At 30.8% G+C, this 25,047-nt stretch overlaps 1 protein-coding gene across 1 annotated transcript; it reads left to right on the top strand.

Moving 5' to 3' along the window:
• The first annotated feature begins 23,580 nt into the window (after positions 1–23,580).
• Positions 23,581–24,488, top strand: LOC130798299 (protein PAL OF QUIRKY-like). The gene is made up of 2 exons (XM_057661230.1): positions 23,581–23,805; positions 23,882–24,488. The coding sequence occupies exons 1-2, from the start codon at positions 23,637–23,639 to the stop codon at positions 24,259–24,261; spliced, it is 549 nt and encodes a 182-aa protein (XP_057517213.1). The 5' UTR covers positions 23,581–23,636; the 3' UTR covers positions 24,262–24,488.
• The last annotated feature ends 559 nt before the right edge of the window (positions 24,489–25,047 follow it).

Genomic DNA, 25,047 nt, shown 5'->3' with positions numbered 1-25,047 from the left:
AATTTTCATTTTCGCATTATGATTTTCTAAAATTTTTTTAAAAACGGTCTATCATAAGAGTAGTTAAAGTTCACATATGCGTGCTTTACCACGCAACAGGGCAACAACCTAGCCCAAATAAAACAACTTAATAGCAACAACAGAAATTATAGGTATTTGTAAAGACATCCAAAGAACAATTGTGATCTAATGACAATTTTCTACACCAATAATCGCAAGAGGCCTAATTCTTGATCAAAATTGTTTATATGGTACAATTACTGGCCTTTTTGAAACTTAAAAGCGTAGGTTTGAGAAGTAGGCCTTTCTGAAACTTAAAAGCGTAGGTTTGAGAAGTAATCTTTCACTTTCAATTGTCAATTTGCATAAAAAGTAGAGTATAGTTAATCTATACATTCTTGCTACTTTGAGTTTGTCCATTATACTTACATGTGTTGATTTTGGTCATTGAGTCTTTATTACTTGATTTACATGGCGGGAATCGAATGTATTCTTGTGTTTGTCGAGCACAGATTTTTAAAGTGGTACGCGTTGCTGGTGTTGGTATTCATGTGCATTAATGATATCTTTCCAGAATGCATTCTTTTATTCAAGATCAAGCAAGATAAGATGATTTTGTCAATCAAATATTCTACCTCATTTGAATTAAGGCTAATATACTTCTTCATGTAATAGTTCAAATTCTTCATTTAGTTTGTCTTTGATGATTTGATTCTGTATAGTTCTTGTTCTAACAAATAAGCGGTATGTAGCTAGTAGAGTAGTAGTTCTTGTTCAAAATCATCTTTTAGTTTCCTTTTAGAAATGAATGTTAGTTCTTAGAAAAAAGCAGTATGAAAAGTATGATAATAATAAAGTCCTTCACGGTTTCTTTCACTGTTTTGTGCATAAAATAATTCTACAATTCTTTCATTGTTAAAAAGTAAAAAATGAAAGAGTTATAGACTTAGAAAACAGATTAATTTTTTTTTTCTTTATCATAAAATAATTCTACAATTTTACCCTTTGGGAGTTCGGTCCCTTTATAAGTTTATCTAAAAAATATACATGTGAAACATATATATATATTTTTTTTTCTGTTGTTTTTGCTATATTTGATTTTTAGACAATCTGATATTTTGATTATTTATATAATAAATTATTGACTGTACACATCTAAAAATTATAAAATTAATATTATAAAAATATAAGCTTAGTCGATTTACACAAAATTTAACTTGATTATACTTTTTCTTATGCATTAGAACCAATATATAAAATAAGTTTATATGAAAATAATGTCAATAATCGTAATATAACAAGTATTTCAGAACGAGAGAAGTATAAATTATAGGGAAATTATCAATGGTACCGTTGAGTTTTGACACTTTATCAATGATGCCCTAAGTTTTTTTTATTATCAATAGTACTCTTGTATTATTGAGCGTTTTACAACCGTACCTTTTTTAACTTTTTCCGTCCAAAATCTTTTATAACCGTTAACTTTCTTTTATATTTTGAATTAAAAAATAAAAGAAAAAAAAAAGTTCACAGTTTTGGACGATTTTTAACGGAAAAAGTTTTAAAAGGTTATAGTTATAAAACTCTCAATAGTACGAGGGTACCATTGATAATAGAAAAAACTTAGGGATACCATTGATAAAGTGTCAAAACTCAGGGGTACCATTAATAATATCCCTAAATTATACAACCTGATATTGTGCATAACCGTTGTAAAACCGACCCGTAACTAACTGATTTGGCCCGAGTGTGACCCATTGCGGCATACAACCGAAAACTGACAGTTTTAAAATCCAACTAACCCGAATGACACCCATCCGAAATTGACTCAATGACCAAAATCAACACATGTAAGTATAATGGACAAACTCAAAGTAGCAAGAATGTATAGATTAACTATACTCTACTTTTTATGCAAATTGACAATTGAAAGTGAAAGATTACTTCAAGTTTCAGAAAGGCCTACTTCTCAAACCTACGCTTTTAAGTTTCAGAAAGGCCAGTAATTGTACCATATAAACAATTTTGATCAAGAATTAGGCCTCTTGCGATTATTGGTGTAGAAAATTGTCATTAGATCACAATTGTTCTTTGAATGTCTTTACAAATACCTATAATTTCTGTTGTTGCTATTAAGTTGTTTTATTTGGGCTAGGTTGTTGCCCTGTTGCGTGCTAAAGCACGCATATGTGAACTTTAACTATTCTTATGATAGACAGTATTTTAAAAAACTTTAGAAAATCACAATTCGGAAATGAAGATTAATTTGAGTTTTGAATACTTGGTTTGTATTAGTTTATCAATGAGAGAAACAGTTCTATTTATACATGAGATTAGGACTAAAAATAAGAAAACAAAATATTAACCTAACCTAAATATTTTCCCACTTAATATTCTATTTAACTAATTATGAGAAAAAAAAAATATTTACATAATATGCGCTATCTAACATGTTATTGATTGCAAAATACACAATATTCTAATTACCTAATTTTTACAAAACACTAATATTTACATAATATTCTATATAAATATATGTTATAATATTGTAATATAACAAGTAAATATTTACATATTTAGAAATTCAAATACATCATCTACATTGATAGTTTTATTTGTTTTGTACCAAATATGATCAATTTATTGTTTTTTTTCTTAAAAAAATATTTGTGACATCAAAACTTTGTAACCAATATCATTTCAAATTTTAATGCACTTTTGTAATAAAAAAAATTTCATGAATGATTTCAATTATTGCCTATCTGTTGTGAATAACTCTTACTACTAATTTTTTCTAATTAAATAATCAAAATTTTATATTATTTTGCCGAGAGCACCTCATGTCACATTCTAAACAACTAATGTAGATACCTACTAGTCGTTACACTCACTTTTTCCTCGTTATGCTCTTTTGTAGGTCTACCCCTACTCCTCTTTTGTGATAAGTACCTACAGTAGCAGGTTAAAATACGGAAGGGGTCATCTCAGCAAAAGTTCTGAAATACTTGTTATATTACGATTATTGACATTATTTTCATATAAACTTATTTTATATATTGGTTCTAATGCATAAGAAAAAATATAATCAAGTTAAATTTTGTGTAAATCGACTAAGCTTATATTTTTATAATATTAATTTTATAATTTTTAGATGTGTACAGTCAATAATTTATTATATAAATAATCAAAATATCAGATTGTCTAAAAATCAAATATAGCAAAAACAACAGAAAAAAAAATATATATGTTTCACATGTATATTTTTTAGATAAACTTATAAAGGGACCGAACTCCCAAAGGGTAAAATTGTAGAATTATTTTATGATAAAGAAAAAAAAAATTAATCTGTTTTCTAAGTCGATAACTCTTTCATTTTTTTACCACAAAACAGTGAAAGAAACCGTGAAGGACTTTATTATTATCATACTTTTCATACTGCTTTTTTCTAAGAACTAACATTCATTTCTAAAAGGAAACTAAAAGATGATTTTGAACAAGAACTACTACTCTACTAGCTACATACCGCTTATTTGTTATGTTAATCATATACGAAATACCCCTACTAGCTCCAATAAAAAAAGGATGATATACAAATAGATGTTTTAGTCTTAGTACATTTTTTAGTCTTCCTTTTATTTTTAAGTCTCTCTTTGATATATATATATATATCGCTTCCTCTTGTAATTTGGATCCTTAGTTTTTACTTTTACTCTTGATCTTTCCTTTGTAACAACAATGGAATCCCTCTTCTCTTTTCTTTCTGTTGCTTGATATTTCTGCAAATGGATGAATGCTTCATCTTCAACATGGTATCAGACGCCCTCAAATCCACATCTATCCCGTAGGTAACAATTATCTCCTGATTTTCCTTTATTTTTTTTTCTTTTTTCTTTTCTCTTTCTTTTCCCTCATTTCTTCGTCTTCTCTGGTTCTTTGTCCCCTTCTTTTCTAATGGCCGCCATCACAAACAACTCCGGCACCAAAAACCTCGACCCTATTCAAGATCCGGCTTCACCCTATTACCTACATCCGAGTGATTCTCAACTTTTATTGGTTCCGATACCCTTTAATGGCTTTGGATTCAACGATTGGAAGAGATCTGTTACAATCACTCTTTCATCCAAAAATAAACTTGCCTTCATTAATGGTCAAATCCCACAACCTCATTCTACTGATCCTAATTTCAAATCCTGGGAAAGAATCAATAGTACCATCATTTCTTGGTTAATGAAAGTGTTAGATCCCAACATTGCTAGAAGCGTTTTATATTTTCCAACCGCACAAGAAATTTGGCAAAATCTTGAAGAACGATTTGGAATAACCTCTGGAACACAGATCTACTCTATCACTCAACAAATCTTTGATATTAACCAAGGTTCTGATTGCATCTCCACTTATTTCACCAAGATCAAGATGTTATGGGACGAATTCGACGCTTCAAATCCTCTACCCACTTGTACCTGTACCAATTGTACCTGTGATATCAACAGCAAACTTCTGCAAATGAGGGAAGAACAACGGTTAATCCTATTCCTTATGAAACTTAATCCTGCTTATAAAACTATTCGAGGTAATATACTCATGCAACAACCCCTACCTAGTATATCTTATGCTTATAGATTAATCATGCAAGAAGAGAAACATTCCGATTTAGTCTCCCATCTTAATACTACCACTGATGATGTTATTGGTCTTGCTGCTGTCAATAAACCGAAGTTCTATAATACTAATACCCATACTACTTCTCCATCTCACCATACCACATATAAACCTTCTCATTATGTCAATAACAACATCAATCCAAGAAAACCCAACCTATTCTGCAATTACTGCAAGAAGCAGGGGCACACAAAGGACAATTGCTACAAATTACATGGGTTCCCAACTAATTCTACAAAAGATAATTGGAACAATAAGAAGATTACTGCCATGGTTCAAGCTGACAATTCTCACAACAATAGCACTACATCTCTAATCCTTACAGTTGATCAATACAACAAGCTTGTTTCCCTTCTTGCTCAACATAACATTCACAGTAATTCAACACCTGAGGCTACTACTGATGACAACAACTGCCTATTAGCTGGTAAATCTTGTTTTCTTTCTATGACCAAATCTACTTGGATAATTGATAGCGGTGCTACAAATCATATGTGTTGTGATCTTTCTTTGTTTAAATCTTACATCACTATTCCTACTAACACTGATAATACCATCACAATCCCAAATGGAAATCTTATAAAAATAGCTCATAAAGGAACTGTTGTTTTAGGACCTGATCTCACCCTTAATAACGTTCTCCATGTTCCAGATTTTCATTTCAATCTTATTTCTGTTACCAAGCTTTGTAGTGATATGCATTGCTCCCTCATTTTTTCCACCAATTGTTGTTCTGTTCAGGGCCCTTCTCTGAAAAGGCCAATCTTGCTTGGTAAACTTGTTCAAGGCCTCTACCATCTTGTTGACACTTTTCCTGAATCCAATCAACATCTTAAAGACTCTTCTACTTCCATATGCTGTGCTGCTTCAGATATTGAACAAACAAAGCTATGGCATCTTAGACTTGGTCATGCTCCTTTCCCTGTTATCAAACATATTTTTCCTTCTCTAAATGTTTCTGGTTGTATAAATACTTGTCTATGTAAAATTTGTCCCTCAGCAAGACAAAGTAGATTCCCTTTTCCCAATAGTTCTATTAAAACACATCAAGCTTTTCAATTACTACACATGGATGTATGGGGACCTTATAAACACTCCACATACAACAAATGTACTTCATTTCTCACTATTGTTGATGACTTTACCAGGACTACCTGGGTTTTTCTATTGAAAAACAGATCTCAAGTTTCTTTTATCTTCCAGTATTTTTATTCATATGTCTTTAATCAATTTCACAGTAACATTCAAAGTGTAAGGACTGACAATGCTCCTGAGCTATGTGCAAGTACTCTACAAGAATTTTATCACATTAAAGGTATAATTAATTATAAGTCTTGCCCTAATACTCTACAACAAAATGGTGTTGTGGAAAGAAAACACAAACATTTATTAGAAACTGCAAGAGCTTTATATTTTCAATCCAACATTCCCATTAAATTTTGGGGAGAATGTGTTCTTACTGCTGCATACCTCATTAACAGGATGCCTTTACAAAGTTTAGGTAATATTTCTCCCTACCAAAAGCTGCTTAACATTCCACCTAATATGGATCACTTGAAATGTTTTGGTTGTCTTTGCTATGCTTCTAATACTTCTCCAAATAAAACTAAATTTGCTACAAGGGCAACTCCTTGCATATTTCTTGGTTATCCTAATAATCAGAAAGCCTACAAATTATATGACCTCACTACACACACTGTAATCATATCCAGAGATGTCTATTTCTATGAAAAACATTACCCTTTTCACCAACAATCAGCCCACACACATAATAAGCAACATTACCCCTTTTTCCTACCCATTTCAACATCTCCTGAATCATTTATGGATGATCCTTTTCAAACACCAATATTTCCAGACAATACTATAGCCACTCAGAACACTACTCCTCAGACTTATTATGACACATCACCATCCCACACACTTGACCTTTCAACAGGTCTTATACAACATGATCACATCACACCTCCTCCACCTATCAGACATTCTCAGAGACAGACTAAACCCCCAATTATCTTTCAGACTATCTTTGTAATAATGTTTCATGTGCCACTAACAAATGGTGCTCTATGATGTCTTCTAATGCTCTCCCAAATTCACAGCAATGCCTTATGGCTCATTTTACATCTTTGACTGAACCTACTTCATACAAGGCAGCTTCCCAGGATCCTAAATGGGTTCATGCTATGCAGAAAGAATTGCAAGCCTTATCTAAAAATAATACTTGGACTCTTGTTGATCTACCTAAAGGTAAGAAACCAATTGGTAGTAAATGGGTTTACAAAATAAAGCTTCATGCTGATGGCTCAATTGAAAGATATAAAGCTAGGTTAGTAGCCAAAGGCTATAATCAAAAGCATGGTATTGATTATGATGAAACCTTCTCCCCTGTTATAAAAATGGCCACAGTAAGGAGTCTTCTTGCCCTTGCTGTGCACCATAACTGGCACATATTTCAACTTGATGTCAATAATGCTTTCCTTCATGGTGATCTAAATGAAGAAATATATATGAAAACTCCAGATGGCTTTCCAAATCCACAAAATCAGGTTTGCTTACTTAAAAAGTCTTTGTATGGCCTTAAACAAGCATCAAGGCAATGGTTTCACAAATTACTGATTTCTTTACAAACTCAAGGCTTTGTTCAATCCAAAAATAATTATAGCCTCTTCATAAAGAAGGATGGCCATAACATTACAATTGTTGCTGTGTATGTTGATGATATTATATTGACTGGAAATGATATTGCCTGTATTTCTCAACTCAAGCACTACCTAAATAATACTTTTAGTATTAAAGACTTGGGAATTCTGCATTATTTTCTTGGTTTGGAAGTTAATTACATTGATGCAGGCATTTTTCTTTCTCAAGCAAAGTTCACCAAAGATCTGCTCAAAGAATCAAAACTTCAAAATTTCAAACATGTTACCCCTCTCCCACAACATCTGAAATTATCAACTGATCAAGGCCACTTATATGATGATCCCAGTTACTATAGAACCATGGTTGGTAAGCTCAATTTCTTAACAAACACCAGACCAGATCTTGCTTTCACAGTTCAATACCTTAGTCAATTCATGCAGAATCCTCGCATCCTACATGCTTCAGCTCTTCAACATACATTGAACTATGTCCATACTACATCCAGCCAAGGCATCATCATCAAAGGTTCTGACCAACTACAACTGCAAGCATATTCTGATTCAGACTGGGCTTCATGTCCAAACAGCAGAAGATCTATCACTGGGTACATATTGTTATTAGGTTCCTCCCCAATAAGCTGGAAATCCAAGAAGCAAGGGACAGTATCAAGATCATCAAGTGAAGCAGAATACAGAGCAATGGCATCTGCAACAAGTGAAGTTACCTGGCTAGTAAGACTGTTAGAAGAACTACAACTCACTTCTTTAAAGCCTGTTCTTCTACATTATGACAATATCAGTGCAATACACATTGCCAAGAACCCAGTATTCCATGAACGAACGAAGCACATTGACATAGATTGTCACTTTACAAGAGACAAGGTTCTAGAGGGACTTATTCAGCTCACATATCTTCCAACCAAGAATCAATTGGCTGATGTTTTGACTAAGATTTTGCCATCACACCAGCATTACCAGCTGCTGCGCAAACTAGGTATGTCATCCATCCCTAGTTTGAGGGGGGTGTTAATCATATACGAAATACCCCTACTAGCTCCAATAAAAAAAGGATGATATACAAATAGATGTTTTAGTCTTAGTACATTTTTTAGTCTTCCTTTTATTTTTAAGTCTCTCTTTGATATATATATATCGCTTCCTCTTGTAATTTGGATCCTTAGTTTTTACTTTTACTCTTGATCTTTCCTTTGTAACAACAATGGAATCCCTCTTCTCTTTTCTTTCTGTTGCTTGATATTTCTGCAAATGGATGAATGATTCATCTTCAACATGTTAGAACCAGAACTATACAGAATCAAATCATCAAAGACAAACTAAATGAAGAATTTGAACTATTACATGAAGAAGTTTATTAGCCATAATTCAAATGAGGTAGAATATTTGATTGACAAAATCATCTTATCTTGCTTGATCTTGAATAAAAGAATGCATTCTGGAAAGATATCATTAATGCACATGAATACCAACACCAGCAACGCGTACCACTTTAAAAATCTGTGCTCGACAAACACAAGAATACATCCGATTCCCGCCATGTAAATCACGTAGGTAATCAAGATTCTCAAGAAAATCCTTTTAATTTCATTCATGACTGACGAAGTAATAAAGACTGTCTTCGTAGATTTTTCCGGCGATGGACAAAATTAATTTACAGTCTCCGTCGAAATTTCAGTAGATGAAGAAGATTTATCGGTCAACTTTGAAGGAAGAATGACTATTCTCGCAGATTCTTCCAGCGATGGACTAATTGTGGTTATTGCCTCCGGCAACGTTTTGGGGTAACAGAGAAATTATAATCATCTGTTTCAACGAGCCAGACAACAGTGAAGTTGACTTTGGTTGAAGAAGACGAAGTTAAAACTGTGAAGAACAGAGTAAGAACGAGAAGGATAATCATGGAAGCCATGGATGAATTGCAACGGTTTCTTTTGAGTAAATGTTTATGGGTTTTTTGGATATTAAGTTTAAAAGAACCAAAATTCAATTGCTATTAAAGACTAGTAAGTACAATATTTATAAGTGGGTTTCGACGAGCGAGATCCTATACCTATTTAAAAAAAAATATTATTTCCGCTGGTCTTACGTGATTAAAGAAACAAAAAAACACTTTTATTAATAAAAAATTCTAAAAATAAGCGTAGGAATTATATTTTTCACTTGAACCAGAAGTAAGATTGCTCGTGTTATTAATAGCAAGGGAACAATTAAATCGAGTTAAAATATAATCAGCTTAATAATTATCTATTATTTTTAATAAGGGTAATTGTTGAGCTGACTTTACTTTAATTCAGACATTTTGTGCTGTTAACTAACAAGGGCGATTATTGAGCTGACTTTATCTTGGTTTAGATGTCATCCGCCGTTTGTAACAGCAGAAATTACTGAATTAAGTCAAAGTCAGTTCAATAATCGCCCCCTTAAGCTGACTTTTAACTCAGTTTAATTATGGTCCACTATTACTAATAGCGTGCAATGTCTTACCTTAGTTTTAATTGAAAGAGGCTTATTATTTTGGAAATATTTTGTTTGGGTGCTTACTTTTGGAATTTTTTATCATAAAAAGCTTTTTTTTTTTCTTGAAACTGTATCACTATGAGACGGGTTTATAAAATTAGTTCATTTCTCTAAGCAATCACTCTAAAATTGTAAATAAGTATTTTAAAGTGCAAGTGATAACTTTACTTAAGAATATGAGTAATTATTTATGACAATATATGTATATTCGGTCAACACAATATGAGAATTTGGAGTTTTTTGGATTGATTACACGTGTTGATATAAGATTTTTTTAGTTTAATTTACGTTCAGACGTAAAATATTAAACAGTATTTTTACCATTTTTAAAATTTTATCCGCTAAACATGTATTCTTTACTCTGTCATCATAGCAAGCTTACGTTTACATGATATAGATTATGATGATTGTTGATTAGGTTACAACTCTGATTCTAATCAATGGTAGATGTAGAATTTTTATTAAGTGGGATCAAAAAAGTGGCATTTAAATAAAGTTATCTTTAAAATTAATATTGTATTGAGATTTTGCAATGTGAAAAAATTAATTAAGTACATTTTTAAATGTATGAAATTTAACAGATCAATTAAATATATTAATATCAACCTAACATAAGTCTTACAAGTTGATTGTTTTTAATCTCTTAATTGTCCTCGACGTTTTATCTTAAATTTGAATACAACTATTTATGTTCAATATTTTAATTTTGTACTAAAATCCAAAAATATTCGAAATGAAAAATAATTTTTTTTTTTGTGAATACTCCCTCATATCCCTATTATATATTCCATTAGGGATGACATGTTTACTAATGTATTAATTTAATTTTTAATATATCTGATTAAGCATGATTAGAAGTTACAGAAAGTCAATAATTTAAAAATTTACATTAAAATAAATTCAATAAAATCTTACTTAATCATATTCATAAATTAAAAATAAAAAGAAACTAAGAATAATAAATAAATCATATTCAATTAAAAATGGGACAAACAGTGGTACAACAGGATTAGCCGGGAGTATTTTTTGAAATTTTGTAAAATTTATCGAAAATTTTTAAAATCCATGCGAGTTGTAACCGAGTAATTTGCCCAAGTATTGTTGGAAAATAAAAAAATTCTCAAATTGAGGCTCATCAAAATTTATTTCTCAAACTAGTGTTCATTAAGAAAAAAATTAATTAAATCTATTTGATTGTGATTTGGGAAGTTCCAAACCTATTAATTCTCTCCCAACCAAAACTAAACCAAGACTAAATTAATTCCAATTCCAATAGCAAGCCTGTTAATTTTCTCAAATTCCTATACTAAACATCTGTTAGACTAACGACAGAGGACTTAAAAAGACCGACGACAACCACCATCCACGCTAACCGCCGGCTTCCCACCACAGCCATTAATTTGAGGTATATATGTATTACAATATTCAATATATTATTTTTTTACATTAAAAACTCACTTGATTTTTTATGATAGATCATAAGGATGATGCTAACAACAGATCACAAGGATACGTCATTTTCGACAAACATTTTTATTGATTTTGACTTTTGGTTGTATGTTGAAGAATTTTTTTTTTTGGAAATTTTACTCTTGTTTTAAGACTTGTAGGATTTTTTAAATTTGTTTAACGCATATATTTGGTTGACAAAACAACTTTACCCTCTTGCAGGTTTGGAATTACCAAACCAAAAAAAATATAGCTTAGTAAAACTATTTTATTATATGAACACCATTTTGTGAATTAAGTTTTAAAGAACATTAAAATTGAAAATTTTTTATTTTTCAAATCCAATTAGGCAAATCACTCGTAACCTCACGTCCTTAAGCCTCCCTCCACTCATTCAGTCTAATTAACACTCTACTCTTTATTGGAAAAATTGTCCTCAATAATTTTAGCTATTATTTATTTGCTGTAAATAATCCATACTATTAATTAATTACTTTAAAATTATAAATAATTACTCATATTCTTAATTAAAGTTATCACTTGCACTTTAAAATACTTATTTACAATTTTAGAGTGATTGCTTAGAGAAATGAACTAATTTTATAAACCCGTCTCATAGTGATACAGTTTCAAGAAAAAAAAAAGCTTTTTATGATAAAAAATTCCAAAAGTAAGCACCCAAACAAAATATTTCCAAAATAATAAGCCTCTTTCAATTAAAACTAAGGTAAGACATTGCACGCTATTAGTAATAGTGGACCATAATTAAACTGAGTTAAAAGTCAGCTTAAGGGGGCGATTATTGAACTGACTTTGACTTAATTCAGTAATTTCTGCTGTTACAAACGGCGGATGACATCTAAACCAAGATAAAGTCAGCTCAATAATCGCCCTTGTTAGTTAACAGCACAAAATGTCTGAATTAAAGTAAAGTCAGCTCAACAATTACCCTTATTAAAAATAATAGATAATTATTAAGCTGATTATATTTTAACTCGATTTAATTGTTCCCTTGCTATTAATAACACGAGCAATCTTACTTCTGGTTCAAGTGAAAAATATAATTCCTACGCTTATTTTTAGAATTTTTTATTAATAAAAGTGTTTTTTTGTTTCTTTAATCACGTAAGACCAGCGGAAATAATATTTTTTTTAAATAGGTATAGGATCTCGCTCGTTGAAACCCACTTATAAATATTGTACTTACTAGTCTATAATAGCAATTGAATTTTGGTTCTTTTAAACTTAACATCCAAAAAACCCATAAACATTTGAAAACGACGATGTATTAGAGTTCGAACAATGTGTTTCAAACTCCAATATTGCCAAGATCGAGTGTATGAGGTTTTGTGACAAACAAATTACGCTATCAATAATATCGATGTTTGTAGGAGAAAATAAAGCAATAAAATGACACAAAGATTTAACGAGGTTCGCCCAACTAAGGCTACGTCCTCCGGTGTGTAGTATCTCTTATATTATCAAAAGGAGTCCAAAGAACTCTCAAATATGGAGAATTACAATAGAGAAGAGATATAGGCTAGTGTTTGGCTTGGGGTATATTTTGTGGATGTGGATTATGTGTGTGAGTATGAGGGCTCATATATAGTACTAGGTACATGAAGATTAAAAACTCACTTGAATACATAGTTAATATTGAGTAATGAATACTATAAAATAACTCTAACGATTTGAAAAGGCATTATCTCAAGAGTCACACACATGAATACTCTTCACCTTAATCTTCATTAACACCAATAATTCCCATGAATACTCTTCACCTTATTACACCCTTTTGGATTCCACAACTCAAGAGTCACACACATGAATTCAACCCTTTAATGTGCACTCAAGTCACACACTACCATTCATAACAATCTCCACCTTGACTTGAGTTCACCTAAGTCAATGGAATTCTCTAATTCACTCCAGCATAATATAACAACTTACACAACATCATACTCAAAACAAAACAACACATGTGCATAAACATAGCACATGCACTAAACATGCCCTCATAGGGGCTCACAAGAGTATGCTTTTAATTACCAATCAAGTCCATACATCCCATGGACTCATTGGGATATGTTGAAATTATTCTCAAACTGTCGTTAAAAGAAGTATCAATTTCATTTTCATGCTCGGTTAAAGTAGTGGACACACAAGCCGAACTAATTAAGGTTGAACCCAAAAGCATATACAAGCCATCATTAATGGATCCTTTCAAGAACAAATTAGGACCCTTGCCAACCTTCAAAACTCCACCTTCACCAATGCACCTAAAACCTTCTTTATCCAGAATACTAAGGGAAATTATGTTTCTATTCATACCTGGAATATGAAGGACTCCGGTCAATGTTCTTTCAACACCATCAAACATGACAATTTTAACATCTCCAATACCAACTATCGGACAAATAGCCTCATTGCCCATAGTGACTTTTCTTCCATCAACCTTATGATAAGTTGAAAAGAACCTAGAGTTAAAAGTTATGTGTCTAGAACATCCCGAATCCAAAATCCAAGAATCACCACCCTTATATTCACTAGTAACGACAAGAGCATCAACATCATATATCTCATCTTCAACATAGCTAGCTTCGGCGGAGCTAACTTTTGCGGACTTGCTTTCATCGGATTGTTTGGCTTTTAATTTCCAACAATCTTTCTTGAGGTGGTCTTTCTTCTTACAAAAGTTGCAAGTCATGCTCCTTTTGTTCCTACTCGACTCTTTAACAATTAAAGCATCAATGGAAACTCTAGACTCCTTTTGAGCAAATTGAGAATCAATAAGATCTTTTTGAGTCAAAGCCTTTCTAACATCCTCACTACTCAAAGTGTCTCTTCCATATAACAAGGTTTCCCTAAAATGCTTATATGAGTGTGGTAGTGAAACTAACAATAGAATAGCCAAATCCTCATCATCCACTTTTACATCAATATTTTGCAAGTCCATAATTATTGAGTAAAATTCATCAAGGTGCAATTTCATGGGCCTCCCTTCTTGCAATCTGAGATCATACAAACGACTCTTTAACAAAAGTCGATTGGTAACACTCTTTTCCATATAGAGTGATTCTAATTTTTCCCAAATGCCTTTTGAAGTTTCCTCCTTTACAACTTCTCTCAAAACTTCATTAGAGAGACAAAGTTGTATGGCGGATAGAGCCTTCGCATCCATTTCTTCCCACTTAGCCTCACTAATGCCTTCGGGTTTCTTCTCTACACCATCTAGTGCTTTATGCACTCCATTTTGTATCAAAATTGCTTTCATTTTGACTTGCCATAAGCCAAAGTTCACACTCCTATCAAACTTCTCAATATCAAGTTTCATTGTAGCCATGTTGTACCAATATAACCTCTAAAACACGATAACTACAACTTGGCTCTGATACCAATTGAAAACGACGATGTATTAGAGTTCAAACAATGTGTTTCAAACTCCAATATTGCCAAGATCGAGTGTATGAGGTTTTGTGACAAACAAATTACGCTATCAATAATATCAATGTTTGTAGGAGAAAATAAAGCAATAAAATGACACAAAGATTTAACGAGGTTCACCCAACTAAGGCTACGTCCTTCGGTGTGTAGTATCTCTTATATTATCAAAAGGAGTCCAAAGAACTCTCAAATATGGAGAATTACAATAGAGAAGAGATATAGGCTAGTGTTTAGCTTGGGGTATATTTTGTGGATGTGGATTATGTGTGTGAGTATGAGAGCTCTTATATATAGTACTAGGTACATGAAGATTAAAAACTCACTTGAATACATAGTTCATATTGAGTAATGAATACTATGAAATAACTCTAAGGATTTGAAAAGGCATTATCTCAAGAGTCACACACATGAATACTCTTCACCTTAATCTTCATTAACACCAATAATTCCCATGAATACTCTTCACCTTATTACACCCTTTTGGATTACACAATTCAAGAGTCACACACATGAATTCAACCCTTTAATGTGCACTCAAGTCACACACTACCATTCATAACAACATTACTCAAAATAAACCGTTGCAATTCATCCATGGCTTCCATGATTATCCTTCTCGTTCTTACTCTGTTCTTCACAGTTTTAACTTCGTCTTCTTCAACCAAAGTCAACTTCACTGTTGTCTGGCTCGTTGAAACAGATGATTATAATTTCTCTGTTACCCCCAAAACGTTGCCGGAGGCAATAACCACAATTAGTCCATCGCTGGAAGAATCTGCGAGAACAGTCATTCTTCCTTCAAAGTTGACCGATAAATCTTCTTCATCTCCTGAAATTTCGACGGAGACTGTAAATTCATTTTGTCCATCGCCGGAAAAATCTGCGAAGACAGTCTTTATTACTTCGTCAGTCATGAATGAAATTAATAGGATTTTCTTGAGAATCTTGATTACCTTCATGATTTACATGGCAGGAATCGGATGTATTCTTGTGTTTGTCGAGCACAGATTTTTAAAGTGGTACGCGTTGCTGGTGTTGGTATTCATGTGCATTAATGATATCTTTCCAGAATGCATTCTTTTATTCAAGATCAAGCAAGATAAGATGATTTTGTCAATCAAATATTCTAGCTCATTTGAATTAAGGCTAATATACTTCTTCATGTAATAGTTAAAATTCTTCATTTATTTTGTCTTTGATGATTTGATTCTGTATAGTTCTTGTTCTAACAAATAAGCGGTATGTAGCTAGTAGAGTAGTAGTTCTTGTTCAAAATCATCTTTTAGTTTCCTTTTAGAAATGAATGTTAGTTCTTAGAAAAAAGCAGTATGAAAAGTATGATAATAATAAAGTCCTTCACGGTTTCTTTCACTGTTTTGTGCATAAAATAATTCTACAATTCTTTCATTGTTAAAAAGTAAAAAAATAAAAGAGTTATCGACTTAAAAAACAGATTAATTTTTTTTTTCTTTATCATAAAATAATTCTACAATTTTACCCTTTGGGAGTTCGGTCCCTTTATAAGTTTATCTAAAAAATATACATGTGAAACATATATATATTTTTTTTTTCTGTTGTTTTTGCTATATTTGATTTTTAGACAATCTGATATTTTGATTATTTATATAATAAATTATTGACTGTACACATCTAAAAATTATAAAATTAATATTATAAAAATATAAGCTTAGTCGATTTACACAAAATTTAACTTGATTATACTTTTTCTTATGCATTAGAACCAATATATAAAATAAGTTTATATGAAAATAATGTCAATAATCGTAATATAACAAGTATTTCAGAACGAGAGAAGTATAAATTATAGGGAAATTATCAATGGTACCGTTGAGTTTTGACACTTTATCAATGATGCCCTAAGTTTTTTTTATTATCAATAGTACTCTTGTATTATTGAGCGTTTTACAACCGTACCTTTTTTAACTTTTTCCGTCCAAAATCTTTTATAACCGTTAACTTTCTTTTATATTTTGAATTAAAAAATAAAAGAAAAAAAAAAGTTCACAGTTTTGGACGATTTTTAACGGAAAAAGTTTTAAAAGGTTATAGTTATAAAACTCTCAATAGTACGAGGGTACCATTGATAATAGAAAAAACTTAGGGATACCATTGATAAAGTGTCAAAACTCAGGGGTACCATTAATAATATCCCTAAATTATACAACCTGATATTGTGCATAACCGTTGTAAAACCGACCCGTAACTAACTGATTTGGCCCGAGTGTGACCCATTGCGGCATACAACCGAAAACTGACAGTTTTAAAATCCAACTAACCCGAATGACACCCATCCGAAATTGACTCAATGACCAAAATCAACACATGTAAGTATAATGGACAAACTCAAAGTAGCAAGAATGTATAGATTAACTATACTCTACTTTTTATGCAAATTGACAATTGAAAGTGAAAGATTACTTCAAGTTTCAGAAAGGCCTACTTCTCAAACCTACGCTTTTAAGTTTCAGAAAGGCCAGTAATTGTACCATATAAACAATTTTGATCAAGAATTAGGCCTCTTGCGATTATTGGTGTAGAAAATTGTCATTAGATCACAATTGTTCTTTGAATGTCTTTACAAATACCTATAATTTCTGTTGTTGCTATTAAGTTGTTTTATTTGGGCTAGGTTGTTGCCCTGTTGCGTGCTAAAGCACGCATATGTGAACTTTAACTATTCTTATGATAGACAGTATTTTAAAAAACTTTAGAAAATCACAATTCGGAAATGAAGATTAATTTGAGTTTTGAATACTTGGTTTGTATTAGTTTATCAATGAGAGAAACAGTTCTATTTATACATGAGATTAGGACTAAAAATAAGAAAACAAAATATTAACCTAACCTAAATATTTTCCCACTTAATATTCTATTTAACTAATTATGAGAAAAAAAAAATATTTACATAATATGCGCTATCTAACATGTTATTGATTGCAAAATACACAATATTCTAATTACCTAATTTTTACAAAACACTAATATTTACATAATATTCTATATAAATATATGTTATAATATTGTAATATAACAAGTAAATATTTACATATTTAGAAATTCAAATACATCATCTACATTGATAGTTTTATTTGTTTTGTACCAAATATGATCAATTTATTGTTTTTTTTCTTAAAAAAATATTTGTGACATCAAAACTTTGTAACCAATATCATTTCAAATTTTAATGCACTTTTGTAATAAAAAAAATTTCATGAATGATTTCAATTATTGCCTATCTGTTGTGAATAACTCTTACTACTAATTATTTCTAATTAAATAATCAAAATTTTATATTATTTTGTCGAGAGCACCTCATGTCACATTCTAAACAACTAATGTAGATACCTACTAGTCGTTACACTCACTTTTTCCTCGTTATGCTCTTTTGTAGGTCTACCCCTACTCCTCTTTTGTGATAAGTACCTACAGTAGCAGGTTAAAATACGGAAGGGGTCATCTCAGCAAAAGTTCTGAAATACTTGTTATATTACGATTATTGACATTATTTTCATATAAACTTATTTTATATATTGGTTCTAATGCATAAGAAAAAATATAATCAAGTTAAATTTTGTGTAAATCGACTAAGCTTATATTTTTATAATATTAATTTTATAATTTTTAGATGTGTACAGTCAATAATTTATTATATAAATAATCAAAATATCAGATTGTCTAAAAATCAAATATAGCAAAAACAACAGAAAAAAATATATATATATGTTTCACATGTATATTTTTTAGATAAACTTATAAAGGGATCGAACTCCCAAAGGGTAAAATTGTAGAATTATTTTATGATAAAGAAAAAAAAAATTAATCTGTTTTCTAAGTCGATAACTCTTTCATTTTTTTACCACAAAACAGTGAAAGAAACCGTGAAGGACTTTATTATTATCATACTTTTCATACTGCTTTTTTCTAAGAACTAACATTCATTTCTAAAAGGAAACTAAAAGATGATTTTGAACAAGAACTATTACTCTACTAGCAGTGGCGGACCCAGGAATTTCAAATTGGGGGGTCAAAATCCGAACGTCACGTCGTTCGGATAATTTGATCGTCGTCCGAATAATTTTTTTTAAAGTACTTGAGATAGACCAAACTCCAAAAGGAAATAAAGTACACATTAATTGATTGTATCATCTTCTACAAAATTAAAAATATCTTTATTCGTTAAAATGCTTAAAATAAAGTTTAAACTTAAACAAAACTTTTAAAAATTCAACATATCATTAATTAATTCACTAAAACAATTAAGCAACTGTAAATTCAAAACTCAAAAGTAATCAAACATCGCATAAAAACCAAAGCAAAATCTTTAAAATCAAATAGAAGAAGAAATACCTCAGAAGCTTTAGCAAGCTCGTCTAATTGAGCAAGAGGCTGAATTTTCCTGTCCTTGCTATTCTGTTTTGTATGATGATTGAGCAATTTCTTCAACGAGGTCTTCATTTCGACAAAACAACACGAATCCCGCAACAATTCGATTGAACAATCGACTGATTGATTGCAGAGAAAGTACAAGCTCGAAATCGAAGAATTAATGGAGGTCGGAGATGAAGAATTGCAATTAAATATGATCAACAATTGAAAAAGTGAAAAATTGAAATTCAACAATTGCGGTCTTGTTGTTGTTCTTGTGAGACTTTAACGTTTAATCTTCAAATATCTTCTGGGTTTGGTTATTCTTCTTTCAAACATCATACACCCATTCATCATACACCCTAATTAAATTAAAAATATGACTCAACTCAATTATCAAATTCAATAAGACAACAATTACCTAATTGTCAAACAATCTAATTATTCAATTAACATTTAACAATCTAATTATTCAAACTATCAAGTAACAACTTGCAAGGCCTTTATCAATTATCATCAACAGCAAAAAATAAATCAAAAAAGTTCAAAAAAACAGTAAACTAGAAAATTAATGCTAAGAGAACATCACAAATGGAGGAAATAATTACAAGGGCAACAGCAGAAACGAGAGCATAAGTAGCACAAAGGGCAAAAAAGATGCCATCTTGCCACTGAGTTGACTCGTTGATCTCGTCCCACCAACTCAAAACCAACTCAGGCTGTCAGGCATTAGGCATAAGTAGCACAATGAACTAATGAAGCTATGAAACTATGAAACAATTAAACAAATTAACAATTACAATTACAAATTAACAATTAAATCAGTAATGGAAGCATGGAACTCACAAGTGACGAAGTGTACTGTCGAAATATGGAATTGAAGAGGAAGAGGAAGCGACGCGAAGCCTCGAACAGTCGAACAGTCCGTGAATCGAAGGCTCGAACAGTATGGAACTGTCGAAAGCTCGAATCGAAGTATGGAATTGAAGAGGAAGAGGAAGAAGCTGGAAGCAGTGGGAATCGATTAATCGAAGCAGTGGGAAGCTGGATTCTGGAAGCTGGAGCCTGGAAGAGAGAAAAGAGAGAGTAATGGTGAATTGGTGATGCAGCAGTAATGGTTTACCTGTTTAGGGTTTTGTTTCGTTTTTGTTTTTGGCTTCTCCAGCACAATGCCCAATCTACTGATTTTTTAATTTTTTTTATAAAGGTGATTAGCGACGGGAAGTATGGTCGCCAAGTGGTCGCAAAGTGGTCGCAAAGTGGTCGCCAACAGTAATGCTTTTTTTTTAAAAAAAAAAACTCATTTATTTTTTTTCAAATTGGAGGATCCACTGCCCCCACTTGACCCTAGCTGGGTCCGCCACTGAACCTAACATAAGTCTTATAAGTTGATTGTTTTTAATCTCTTAATTGTCCTCGACGTTTTATCTTAAATTTGAATACAACTATTTATGTTCAATATTTTAATTTTGTACTAAAATCCAAAAATATTTGAAATGAAAAATAATTTTTTTTTTTTGTAAATACTCCCTCATATCCCTATTATATATTCCATTAGGGATGACATGCTTACTAATGGATTAATTAATTTTTAATATATCTGATTAAGCATAATTAAAAGTTATAAAAAGTCAATAATTTAAAAATTTACATTAAAATAAATTCAATAAAAACTTACTTAATCATATTCATAAATTATAAATAAAAAGAAACTAAAAATAATAAATAAATCATATTCAATTAAAAATGGGACAAACAGTGGTACAACAGGATTAGCGGGGAGTATTTTTTGAAATTTTGTAAAATTTATCGAGTAATTTGCCTAATTATTGTTGGAAAACAAATAAAATTTTCAAATTGGGGCTCTTCAAATTTATTTCTCAAACTAGTGTTCATTAAGAAAAAAATTAATTAAATCTGTTTGATTGTGGTTTGGGAAGTTCCAAACCTATTAATTCTCTCCCAAGCAAAACTAAACCAAGACTAAATTAATTCCAATTCCAATAGCAAGCCTGTTAATTTTCTCAAATTCCTAAACTAAATATTTGTTAGACTAGCGACAAAGGACTTGAAGAGACCGACGACAACCACCATCCACGCTAACCGCTGGCTTCCCCCCACAGCCATTAATTTGAGGTATATATGTATTACAATATTCAATGTATTATTTTTTTACATTAAAAACTCACTTGATTTTTTTATGATAGATCACAAGGATGATGCTAACAACAGATCACAAGGATACGCCATTTTCGACAAACATTTTTATTGATTTTGACTTTTGGTTGTATGTTGAAGAATTTTTTTTTTTTTTGGAAATTTTACTCTTGTTTTAAAACTTGTAGGATTTTTTAAATTTGTTTAACGCTTATATTTGGTTGACAAAATAATTTTATCCTCTTGCAGGTTTGGAATTACCAAACCAAAAAAATATAGCTTAGTAAAACTATTTTATTATATGAACACCTTTTTGTGAATTAAGTTTTAAAGAGCATCAAAATTGAAATTTTTTTATTTTTCAAATCCAATTAGGCAAATCACTCGCTGTAACCCCACGTCCTTAAGCCTCCCTCCACTCATTGAGTCTAATTAACACTCTACACTTTATTGGAAAAATTGTCCTCAATAATTTTAGCTATTGTTTATTTGCTGTAAATTATCCTTACTATTAATTAATTACTTCAAAATAATCCAACCTTTGTATAATTTTTGCTGAGATCACCCTTTTCCGTATTTTAACCTGCTACTGTAGGTACTTATCACCAAAGAGGAGTAGGGGTAGACCTACAAAAGAGCATAACGAGGAAAAAGTGAGTGTAACGGCTAGTAGGTATCTTCATTAGTTGGTTAGAATGTGGCATGAGGTGCTCTCGGCAAAAATATATAAAAATTTTATTATTTAACTAGAAATAATTAGTAGTAAGAGTTATTCACAACAGATAGGCAATAATTGAAATTATTCGTGAAATTTTTTTTATTAGAAAAGTGCATTAAAATTGAAATGATATTGGTTACAAAGTTTTGATGTCACAAATATTTTTTTAAGAAAAAAAAAACAATAAATTGATCATATTTGGTACAAAACAAATAAAACTATCAATGTAGATGATGTATTTGAATTTCTAAATATGTAAATATTTACTTGTTATATTACGATATTATAACATATATTTATATAGAATATTATGTAAATATTAGTGTTTTGTAAAAATTAGGTAATTAGAATATTATGTATTTTTGCAAGCAATAACATGTTAGATAGCGCATATTATGTAAATATTTTTTTTTCTCATAATTAGGTAAATAGAATATTAAGTGGGAAAATATACTTCTTCGATCAAATTTTGTATGATATCATCTCACTATGAAACGTTTCCATACAATCAACTCATTTATTAATAACACTAATTCGAATTAGATGAGATGGTCTCATGGTGGGACCATCTTTATTGGGCTGGCCCAATATACACTTTTTGTCTGAAAATGATCACTTATAACGTCAAAGCGATCATTTGCAATTTTAAAATAATTATTTTTTATAGTCTTAGAGTGAAAACTTATAATCTTCAAATGATTATTTACGATCTTAAAGTATTCAATTAAAAAAATGGGCTAATTATATGGGTTCGTCTCATGATGAAATGGTCTCATACAAGACGAGCTGAAATAATAAATCATATTAAAATTGTAACCAATCATTTTAAGGTTACACTATAAAACTATAAAAATTAATGAGATTGTATTAAGTGATTACTTAATTGCTAAAACTGAGCCCTCTATTAAAACTATAAAAAAAATAATTTCATTAGGATGGTAAGTGATTACATCACTTTAAGATTTTAGGTTACTAATTTAAGATTATAAATAGTCAATTTAAAATTTTCGAGTTGAGGGAATTTTTAACTGGCTTTATTTTCTCTGTGAGTATGAGTTGTCGCCTTTCTTGTTTCCTTAAATCACAATCATAGTTTTTATGGGTGACACATTAAATATGATAATGACGATAATAAAGTGATTAATTTAAAACTGTAAATGTAATTACCAAAAAATTTCATTATATACTAAATTTAAAATTTGAAATTACTATCATTTGATCTAGTTCTTAATCATCAATCAATGTACAATATAAACACCCTTATTATAATAAATATTTAAACAAAAACAACTACTATTAAGAAAATTAAAATAAACCCAATTAATGTCTTTTTTAAAAAAATTCAACTATCGTTTTTGTCAAATAATACTCCCTACTTTATAACTTCCTTTATGTAGTGTTTGGGAATAAATCATTTTCAAATCCTTAATTTTAACTACTTTAAAAGCAATGATTTAATTTGATTCAAATCTAAATTTAAAAATTTTTAATTTGCCAAACAATAAATTTGAACCAATTCCAAATTTTCAAATGAAATCATTATTTCCGACATCATACGGTTCACATTTCACAACTCTGATTCTCATTGAAGTTTGAAACAAATACTTCAAAACCACGTTTTGTCTCTCTTCGGACCTCCATCTTCCATGGCAACTCAGAATAAAACCCTGAATCTTACTTCAACCAAAAAGGTTCATATTAAGTTTCTCTACAGTTATGGCGGTGAAATCCGTATTCGTCCTACCGATGGTCTTCTCCGTTACGTTGGTGGCTTCACTCGCGTCCTCTCTGTTTTTCGCTCAATCACTTTCTCAGGTATATTATAATCATATCTCTAATACTTAATTTCTCGTTTATGGGTCGTTTTTTCTAATTAATTGTTTGATTACAGAATTAATGGCGAAACTGGAGAATCTGTGTGGTTTTTCGGTGTATCTTCGGTGTCAATTACCAAGCGAAGATCTCGATGTTCTAGTATCAATCAAATCTAACGACGATCTCTATTATATAATCGAAGAATACGATAAAGCGTCGTTCATTTATGGTAAAGAGGTGAAGATTAGAGCAATTCTCTCGCCGAAATCATCACCACCTACAACATCTTCATCGTCGTCTTCTGGTGCCTATCTCTCTCCGATAAACAGCGAGCGACGAAAATTCGTCAACCAGAAAACACCAATACCAGTGGTTCGGTTTGCTCCTCCGGCTAGACATTGTCATAACGGTATCGTTCGAGATTGTTGCCATTATCAAGCCAACTCACGACGTTAATACTTTCTTCAACATTCAAATCTCTTGCATTAAAATTGCTTTTTTACAAAAAAAAAAAAATACATACGATTTTATGTATCTAAACGTACAATATAAATACATTAGCAAACGAATTGGCCTCACGTATAGTTTCTTATTAGTCCGTTTGTTCGGCCAGTGATTTCTCTGCACTCCAATATAATTTTACCCATTAGGGTTTCGTCAATTGTTGCAGTCTCTTACAATGATTAGTTGCCCTTTTTTTTTAGAAAAGAAATTTGTCTAACTGAATTAGTTTCCTAAATCATTTTTTATTTTTTTAACTTTATTTTAAATGTTTGTCTCTCATTATTTTTATTTTATTTTAAATTAATTTATAATTTTTGAAATCAGTGTGTATATTATATTATATCATATATATATATATATCATATATATATATATATATATATATATATTATTTATCTTTTAGAATGTGACTATTAATATGAATGTGCGTACTAATTTCCGGTCTATATTTCATAAGTTGTTATGCAGGTCAAAAGGGAGAAGATTAATTGGAAGAAGACATCCTTAAGCGGGTCAAGTCTTGTTGGACTACACATAAAATAATTAATAAACCTGAATTTTTTTTGAAAAGTGATTATAAATGGACTAGGAATTTACAACGGTGACATAAATAAAATGCTTCCTTTAATTACTTTTTACTGACATTCCTAATAAGGAATGCTAACCGGAATAAAAAAAAATTAAAATTATAATTATACTATTTTTTGAATAATAAAATTAATGAAGAAAAGGTGGAAA

This window comes from Amaranthus tricolor, chromosome 13, assembly GCF_026212465.1.
Source record: "Amaranthus tricolor cultivar Red isolate AtriRed21 chromosome 13, ASM2621246v1, whole genome shotgun sequence".
Lineage (NCBI taxonomy): Eukaryota > Viridiplantae > Streptophyta > Magnoliopsida > Caryophyllales > Amaranthaceae > Amaranthus > Amaranthus tricolor.
The sequence above is the reverse complement of the archived record's forward strand: the minus strand, read 5'-3'. Positions and strand labels throughout refer to the sequence as shown.